Consider the following 9,987-nt stretch of genomic DNA (forward strand, 5'->3'; position numbering starts at 1 on the left):
GCCTACCCGCCGGCCCGCCGGACTTGAGGAAGTTTTGGCGGGGCGCAGAGGCGGGGGATTAGGGGGGAATCCCTCAGCCCCGCCGGCGGCGCCCAGAGAAGCGCGGAGGGGGAGGGCGGAGGGCGTTCCGGGGCACCCAACCGCCCTCCCCTCCAAGCCCCCTTCCCCGCGGGGGCCGGAGCAGCCGCTCCGCGGCGCTTCGCAACTGGGAGCAGGAGCCGCCCCACCGCTTCCTCTCGCCGAAAGGGGCCGGGTGCCCCCCCAGCGCGGAATGAATGCCCGCCGCCGCCCGCTCGCTCACTCACACGCGACATAGGCGATGAAGGCGAGCCCCATGAGCAGCTTCATCCTCCTCCGGTTGATGGCGGTCAACAGGCGCAGCAGCGGCCCCTTGCTCACCATGCCCAGCGGGAGCGGCACGCAGCGCCGGGCGCCTGCACAGACGGGCTCGCCCGCCCGCGCGCGGCCACCCACGGCGCGGCACGACACGGCGCGGCACGGCGCGGCTCCCCCCACCCCAGCCCAGGAACCGCCCGCGCACGCGCAGCGCCGCCTCCCTGCCTTCCCCCCGCGCTGGATGCGGTCGGCGGCCGGAGCGGTGGCGGCGCGGCGCGGCCGGGCAGGGCGCATGCGCGCACCGGTGCCGTTGGCGCGGCGCGGCGGCGGCGGCGTTGCTGAGCGGGCGCTGTGCCCTCCCGTCCTGCCTCTCCGCGAAGGGGAAAGCGAGGGGCGCCTGGCTAGAGGCCACTTGGCTTCCCCAGAGTTTGCCCTGAGGAAAAGATGGGCGTTTTCACCCTCTTTCCCCCTCAGCCTTTCAGGGCTTTGAAAGCCGGCGGCCGTGGCCTGCCCTGGCAGCTGCGTGCCTGCCTAACGCTCGTGCCTGCTGTTGGCTAATCTGCATGTGCCTCTGAAATGTTCACTTTCCAGCTTTCCACACACCTCCCTATTAAGGTTATTTGAACTATATTCAATATACATAAAATCTGAAGGATTTTTTTTTTGCCCAAGGAACTTTCTTAATCATTTATTAATTGTTCAGGCTTCAGTTACTTCAGAATGGCTTATGTTTCTACTGCAATTTCCATCTGAAGTTCCTGTGGCTTGTTAAAAGCTGCAGGCTTGCATTTGTCTAGATAGGCACCTTTCCTGCATGTCAAAACATGTTTGTTTTTTTTTCTTCCTTCGGTAAAGTACAACTACTTAAGCTGAACAGAAGGCTTCCTACGTAACCCAGCCTTCCCAATCAGTAGTATGACCTTCATGCAGTTGCTGAATCGGGATGTTCTTTCTCACATTCGTCTCCCTCGGGAGAAGCCTGCAGGAACAAGTGTTCCTGAATTAAATGACTCGTTTTAATCATTTCATTTCAAGGCAGAGATAGAGCTGTTTACACTGAAGAAACTATGACCTCAGTCAAGTAGAGACCCGCATAGTTAACTCCTCCTTGTAAGGAGGAGTCAAACACATGAAAAGTTGGGCAAATATGTAAGCCTTCAAAGGGAATTTGCAGTGAGGTCCAGTTCAGTATCACACTATGGCACAGAGAGGTTATCTAACTTTATACAGGAAGCCTTGAAAATTGAGGTTTCCTGATGCCTAATCCTGTGCTTTAATGAAAAGGCCACTCCTTTCCTCTTGACTTCTGTTTTCTTTAATTTGTACTTGACATATGTTTATTTCACTGCTTATGTCTCTGTAGAGAAAAATTTAAATATATCTGTAAATACATAGTTATTTGGAACACAATCAAACATGAAATTTATCTGAGAAGTATTAACTTGGATAGTAACAATTTTAAACCTGGAGAGATTTTGGCCACCAAAAAGCTGCACATGAACAATGCTGTATGAAAGCTAGATAGTATTACTGGAATATCACTCCATCTATTTGTGAGGTGAGCCCTGTGGCTTAAACTCCAGTAGTTTTCGGTTTGAATTTTGCTTAAACGGGAGAACATGTTGGTATATAATTGCGTCCACAAGTACAATGGTCTTTAGGGGTAGGCAAGACTTTTTTGAGAGTTGCTCTACCCTAAATTATGCTGCACAATCCACAGCTCTGGCAAGCTGCCTTCGTGAGGCACCTTGGTTGGTACGATGTTCAGCAATCAGACTAATCTTTCTGCAGAAACGGGTTGAGGCAGGCTGCAATGCATGAATGTGGGAAAAGGAGGAAAAGGGAGCAAGAAGCACCAGGGAGCTTCATGGTAGAGGAGAGTCAGACCCTGTGGGAGGCAGCATGACTGGTGACCTCTACATGGCTGGCTGTTTGTCATCCTTGATGCCATGGCCAGCTGCTGTGTCCCTGTCTCTCTCCAGTGTACCCAGAGCATGTCTAAATTAACAGAGGCTGCAGAAGGGTGAGCTTGTCTATCATATCTTAATAACTATAGGCATGTACATTATAAGTACTACAGAGTTCTCTAGACACATGTTGGCCAGCAGTGGGGTTATTTATTTCAGGATACAGCTGGTCACATTCACAATCTCGAGCCAAGGACTGGCATCAGTAACAGAAGTGCTGGTTTATAGTGGCTACCTCATGTGCTGGAAGAAAGACTGATGGATCATATGGTCTCGAGCGCTGACTCTTAGGAGTGTGTTACACATCAAGAAGCAGGTATCTTTCTGCCTTCAGGTTATTATCTTATCTGGGCCGATGAGTGAACTTTGTTAATGGCAATCCTCTTGGGGCTGCTTTGCAGGCAATATGCTCTGCCTCCCATATTGCACTTTCCATCATTAGTTCTCAAGATGCTTTATGAGAGCATTTTGATTTTTTAGTAAGCCACAGCCTATAAATCTAGTGCATTATTTGCACATGATCTCCACATTATGCATGAGGGAGACTTCTGCCATGTGGAAATACAGATAAGATCACGTCTTTCTGTCTCTGGCATTCCACAATGTGATCTGGGAAAGAGAAATGGACCCTGAGATCTGAGACCTAAGCAGAAAGGACTGCTGTGTATGAGATGAGGAAATGATATGCAAAGCACTGAAAACTGCACAAAGAAAAAACAGCCGTATCAACAGACCTGTTACCACACTACTGTCATCTCTTGTAACTTTGGTCTCTGAGTTGGTCAAGGCTGAATGTAGCCAAGATGTACAGTCACACATGCCTTCCCTCATAATTCTGTTGCATGCTACAGCTAGTGATATTTATGTGAAAGGAATTTGCTGGTACCTTTATCCTCCTCTAGTAAATGTACAATTGATTCTATGAAGTAACATATGCCTACTGCATAGGCACAACAATACGAAGCCTTAGATAATCTTGGAAAATTAATAACATTAGTATATGCACAGATAGTAAAAAATGGAAAATAATTGTTTCAAAAAGTTTAAAATATGAATTTTTGGACCAGCTGTACTTTTAGCAACAGATCCTGGTTAGGAGGGAAAGTGTGAGTTAAAACTGGCAGTTTCTTTTCAGGGAAAGTTAGAAGGGTTTTTTTTGTTGTTGTTTTGTTTTTTTGTTTTCTAAGACTAATGAGAACATGCAGTTCTGGGAACAGAGTCAATTCTTTCAACATTAGCATCTCAAAGGGAAAAAAAGACCCTGCTAAGTTCAAAGAGTTATTATTTATCATTTGGATGGTGATGATGGTAAACAATTTCAAATAGGATTGGATCAGATCACAACTGTCCTAGGTACTGGATGAATGCAGAATTGAGACAATCCAAGACCTTGAAAGCATACAAAGTAAGAGACAGATCTTCCAGTGAATGTGCGCGAACAAACAGATGTCAAGGATAATATGAGAATGACTACTTAAATACATGTTTGCAGGCATTAGGCACATCTAGTGTATTATTTAATGATTTAGTCAGCTATTTGCAAAGAATACATGATGATACATAAGCCAAAAGCCAATAATTTTATTTCAAAAATCTCTACAGTCCTTACAGTAGTCAGTTTCCTATAGGCATCATGTGTGAATAGTCCAAGATTACTTCATTCTGTAGGAGCTGATACTCCTTTTTACATCAAGAACATAGAAACCCAAACGACAAAACTACTTGGAAAATTTGCTTTATACTCCAGTTTTGAAACTTATTTATTGACTAAAAAAAAAAAAAAAAAACTTTCATAGATTGGCTGGTAACATCATCTACACAAAGTACTTATTCTTCATAATGCATTTTTCCTCTGAGGTAACAGAAGATAACCTTCTGTATTTTCAAAGTTGGAAAGAGATGTAGAGATGCTATTTCTATTCTGAAAGTGTAGAAGCTGACATAAAAGATTATCTGGTAGTTGGGCCAGAATGAAGTAGCAAAGATTGTGGCTAAGTTACTGATTATAGAAATTTTAAGCTGGAAATAGTTGAAACGACAGGTGCCCTCTCCCTCTCCCTCTCCCTCTCCCTCTCCCTCTCCCTCTCCCTCTCCCTCTCCCTCTCCCTCTCCCTCTCCCCCAAGTTCTTGTATCATCCATCAAAGAAGCAATTTATTAGGGTAGGTCAAGTAGCAAGTTAATCATTCACTGCTGTTTTACATTTAATAATTTCCCAAGTCCTTTGGAGGTTTTTAATTGGCATGGTTCCACCCTACAACATTTGGGAAATCAGTGACTTTGAATAGCTTTATTTAGGGTTGGATTCAGCCCAGATCATGTTGGAGTTAATAGCTGGCTTGTGCTTTCTTTGTATGGTGGTTCAGAGTCGTCATAAATACATGCCTCTATTCTCCAGGATATCACTGTCCTAGAAAGTGAACAAGAATAAACCTATTTTGGGATGGGCTAACCCAAGGATATGCATGTAACATATATGTGAGTTGGCATCTGAGGAATCTTAGTAAAAAAGAGCATTTCTTATGCTGGAAGCCTGTGTTGGCTACTGCAGCACTGGGAACAGGGAAACCATTTTTATTCTGCATCTTTGCTTGTGATAATGCTAGCTGAATGTGACTTTAACATTTTTAGCGGCATTTTATATAAAAGATCTGCTTCTCCATTGTTCATGCCAGCCTCAGGTGTGTGGTTTACAAGATACTTCAGTGATAGTGTTTCTGTGTAATAACAATGTGAGAATTATCAACTTAATTGTGAATAAAGGTCTCATGTTGGACAAGTAGAGTATCAAGACTGCAAGATGCTAGAGAGCACATATGCTCTGCAGTGGCTATTGCTATTTTTTTATCTGAGGTGAAAGATTCTTAGTGCTATTCAACTACTAACTGCTGTCAATAAAGGAGAAAATAAAGTCATTAAAGGTGTTAGAGAACTTTTAAGGTTGAATTTACAGACAGACATTAGTCAGAAGAGTCAGTATCACAGCCCAGTTGAAATATATTTGGAGTCCACATAATCTCTAAGAATAAAGTCTTGCTGATGTTTCATGTTATTCCTCTTCCACAAGTCTCCCTAGCTCTACTGTGAATAACAGAGGTAAGATGATTGACAGAGGGAAGAACACACACACTCACATGTATCTGGACATGTAATATAAAAACTTTGTTAAGTTTATGTGGTCTATGGCTATGGACCGTGGCCTTAGGAAGAAGGATATGGAACACTTACAAGGAGAAGACCCTCTTGCTGAATAGCTCAGAGTGTCCAGGCTCATCGGAGTATAGGGCCAGAACTGCAAAGGGCCAAATGAGTCATGGAAGTATAGGGCCTAAGCACGGATGTGCCTGTGTATTTCTTCAGAGCTAGGACTTCACCAGTACCAGATACTTCTTTTCTCCCCTACAGGAAAGTATTTTTCCTCCTGAATGGAATGACATCGAAGAGATGTATGCAAAGGGAGTCTCACAGAGGTTCCTGCCTCATCTATCATGTGAGAGTATAGCCAGCACAAAGGTTATGTTTCAATACAGCATGATGCATTGCCATGGAGAAATAACCAAGCTAACGAACATCCTAATGTAAGTCCTGAAAGTAGAATAGACATGTTAGTGGAGTGCACCACCAAGATTAATTAGCTCTGTTCAAAAACATAGTTACTGCTACACAGTACTGGCATTAAATTTGGCGTAGCCATACAAATAAATATAGCATTCAATCAGACTGCCAGATGTGCCTTTGTCTCTCATTCTGCAAGTTTCACCTCTTTGATCTTTATAATGTTATAATTGCTTCAATTCACCATTCACTGGGAGTGTCTTTTAGGAAAATTTCACAAAATAAAGTTAACACCTTAACTTCTAATGCAAAATGAACTGGAGACATTTGTATATCACAAAACAAACAAAAGCACAGACCCGAATATTTTCCTTTGCTGATGGTCCTTGTGTTATACCTTTGTTTTGATCTTAGATACAGCTCGATAGCTACAAAACCATACAAATAGAAGTACCTTTACATGAGTTGGCTTTAGTCATCTCAGCAGAAATATTCATGTGAATAAAGATACTAATGAACATGCTTCTGTGTAATCTTACTCTCTTCTGCAATTACAAGCCTTAGAATTATAGCCTATGGTCTCAATAATGTTACAGTATCAAATTTCTATTTTGAAGTAAGGAGAATTAGGAATTTCCAGATAGGATTTCCAGAACGTAATGAGATTTAACCGAATGAACTTTCCTTCCTGTCTTCCAAATTTTATTTATGGTCTTATATAAACAATAAATTTCCCCAGTGAATACTTGTTAAGTGAATTTGCAAATTGTGTTGTAGCTCAGCAAGCAAGCAAACAAACCTAATAAAAACAACTTTTTTTTTGTTATACAGAATATAAATTAGTTGCTAGTATTCATAGATTTCCAGATCATGTAAAAGCAGTGTGAACTTTGCAGTATAAACCTATTCATTAAAAAAATTCTGATAATTCTTAGACGCCAATTTATACCCTTTGCTTGTCATTGGAACTGAAGATTTAATAGTAATTGTTGCAGTGCTCATTGAAAGCAACAAATGAAAGACAGTGAAGGTCTAATGCATACAGCATTTGTACTATTAGCATGAAAATAATTATCAGAAAGTTATCTTGTTCTTTTATTCCAAAGCCTCCATGAGAATGTTTTATAAATGAATAAGCTTACATTATCATGGGCTTCATACTTGACAGTTAAGCCAAGCTAGTTAGGCCAGCCCTGGAAAGTACCGTATGTTCTTACTAGCTTATTCAATCATGTCTGTTTCCTATATAAGCAATAGTTGGGGCAAGTGTTGAATTAAGGTAAGACCTGGCTGAAGGCAGAGCTAGAACATACACCTGAAACACATCTGAGAAGTACTGTTAGATCCCAAAGTTTCAATGTGTGGATTGCTTTGAAGGATTCTGCAAAAAGTACAGAAAAAAAGTAAGCTTATTATCAGTAAACTTGTATCTGAGGTATGGGGAGGGAGAGATACAGATGAAAAAAGTCTAGAAACCTCTCTCTCTGCGATATGGTGACTAAGTATGAACAGGATCTCAAACCTGTTAAAAGGAAAATTGAAATTGATTGAAGGTACTGGCAGTTTCAACAGATGCTTGTGTTTGTCCACCATACACACAAAATGACTTCCCATGCTACCTATACTAGATTCACTCCCAACAGGTTACATAGAGTATATTAGCAAAACAAGTCTCTTGCCAGGATAGCTTAAACTAGATCCCAGAATAGAATTAGCAATATCAGAGGGATGAGTCGTTAGACATTTTGCTCTAATCTCTGTGCTGGTGAAGTCTGTGATTTTTTAGCCTGTATACATGCCTGTATGCATATATGTACACGTGCTTGTGTATGTCTCTCTGTCTTCCTACTCCCCTGTCTATCTGGTCCCTCAGTAATTTTTTAATCACTGGCTTGTTTCGTCTGAAATAGCATAGGTTTCAGGAGGTTAGGTTGCCTATACATTTACTGGAAGTAGGTGCATGAAAAAGGCATAGGTTATGCGCAAGTCTTATTGAGCAACAAAGAATCTATACAGGAGAAAGATATATGAACACTGTGACTGTGAGAAAAAATTTAATCATAGCTCACAATTTGTTGGATATGAAACAATCTAACAATAAGACAAAAAATCTTTGAAAAGAAGGCTATTTCTGTTGTTCCTGAAGTTACTAATGGTTCTGGCAAAACTTCAGAGGAAAGCCGGCAGTGCCTGGGAGAGAGAGCTTCTTGGGAGAACTAAATGTGGCCACAGAAGCAGAGAAATGTACAGGAAAAAATGGAGAGTTATATGGTAAGGGGAAAGGAAAAGAACCCAGTGCGTTGAAACTAGAAAGCTATGCCCAAATATCTTAAAGTAAAAGCTTTAATTATCCATTTTTCTCTCAAAAGTGTGAGAACAATGCCAGGTGATAGAGATCTAAAGCAAAGTTGAGAACCACTTTTCTGCACACACCCAGTTCTCTGTGTAAGAGCAGGGAAGGAAGGGTGTCATCCACATGAATGACATTTTGGTAGCATTTGTTGGCTCAGTGAGCCTGATTGCACAGCACCCACTCTCACACAAAATGAACTTGTCTGTAGAGACTCGATTACACATACATATCATACCATCTTCATTTTCAAAACCCAGCCAACTAGAGGGCAAGTGCAAGTGAAAAACAGTTTTGTATTTCATCTGTCAGGCCATTCATTTGACTTCTGTATGGCTTTACTGCATGTCAATGGACATTCCAAAACAAAACAGTGCATCTGAAAAGAGTTACTTCCCATTTTCATTTTTTAAAAGAACAAAATGACCATATCTATAGACTACACCAGAAAGCTCTGTCTAGAAATTAGTGTCCTATTCTAAGGAAATTTCTGAACATCTTTTTTATTTATTTCAATCTCTAAAGCTATGTAAAGTAGGATTTTTAACACCTGAATTAATCTTGAGACACTATAAAATCTATAATACATTTACAGTCTATGCTGTAAACCCTCTTCATATTAGTCTAGCTTTCGTGTAGACTGTGTTTATACATTTATGATCTGAAGTACTCTGTGTGGTGTCTGAATAGAAATAGCTATGGCTGAACAAAAACTGTATTCAAAGTCCGACTGTTAAGGACTTCTAAAATGATGTCCTTTAACACAGTCGTGCAGTTTGAGAGAAAATTATGATTTGCTACCAGAGACAAAGAAATATCTCTTTTTAGAAGTAATTGCTGTCTCTTCTGCATTCTACATTTACTTAAGATGCTATAGGACAGTTGTTCTTCATTGGGAATTCTTGTTTGGACAACAAGAACAAGAACCCCTAAAAGTAAACTCCTGACCTTCCTGACTATTTTGATGTCAGACCACACAAAAAATTACTGTTCGAGTGAAATAACTGATAAAACAGCACAAAAACTTTGCTATTTTCCAGTTTTCACGTGCCATCTAGTATATCCATAAACAGTCTTGATAAATCCTATAGGTTCAAGTGCTCAAAGCTCCAGCTGGGCCTGGGTGCAGGTTCTGTGGATGGCATAGAGAAGCAGTCAGAAAGACCAATAGCCTAGAGATTTGTATTTGACAGCTGATTCAGGTTTTCTTCCTCTCCCCACATTGCTAAGCTAAGGTGTTGGGCAAATGTGAGAAAAAAGCAGGACTGTCTGTGTAAAGGGTGAGATACAAAGATTTGGGATATAGATTGGGTTTCTAGGGTAGACATTACACCCCAGCACATTCTGTGCTGTAGGTGGAGTAGATATAACACAACCACTTAGAGGAGCTGGTAAAGCATGCACTGTGGTCTTGGTAAGGCATTCCAGCTAGAGGTTATATGCAGACATGCCTTGTGGACATAGCTACAATATGTGGCTGGAGAAAGGGGTCTGGTTAGCCTTTCTGTGTATTTATGAGACAAGGCTCAATGCTCTTGTAAATGCTTCTTTCCTATTTATTGGCCTACTTGGCTTGGAAACTCACAAGGGCATGGATATTCGTTAGTTAAGTGGGGAAAAGAAAGGCAGCCTAAAAGGAAAATGGGAAAATGTGTTTTGGTGTAATGGTCTTTGTACTGTATAGTTTATGTTTTCAATGACTTAGTACACAGCTTTCTATTTTCAGAACTGAGCCTGTCCTAGGGTATTGCTTCTGCTTGAGATGCTTTTAATTTTTTTTT

At 41.5% G+C, this 9,987-nt stretch overlaps 1 protein-coding gene across 6 annotated transcripts in view; it reads right to left on the reverse strand.

Annotated features, from left to right (window-relative positions):
- UXS1 (UDP-glucuronate decarboxylase 1) overlaps window positions 1-472 on the reverse strand; it is a 59,516-nt gene extending 59,044 nt beyond the window's left edge. For 5 of the 6 annotated variants that reach the window (XM_062601642.1, XM_062601638.1, XM_062601637.1 and 2 more), the window contains exon 1: window positions 306-472. Coding sequence is in view for 4 of the 6 variants with exons in the window: in XM_062601638.1 (XP_062457622.1) it covers window positions 306-402 (97 nt within the window). In the remaining 2 variants the exon portion in view is untranslated. Of the gene's footprint in view, window positions 1-6; window positions 24-305 lie in introns of those variants that run through there. The other variant, XM_062601639.1, reaches the window with a different exon arrangement.
- Window positions 473-9,987: the final 9,515 nt, after the last annotated feature.

Source organism: Rhea pennata, chromosome 1 (assembly GCF_028389875.1).
Source record: "Rhea pennata isolate bPtePen1 chromosome 1, bPtePen1.pri, whole genome shotgun sequence".
Taxonomy (NCBI): domain Eukaryota; kingdom Metazoa; phylum Chordata; class Aves; order Rheiformes; family Rheidae; genus Rhea; species Rhea pennata.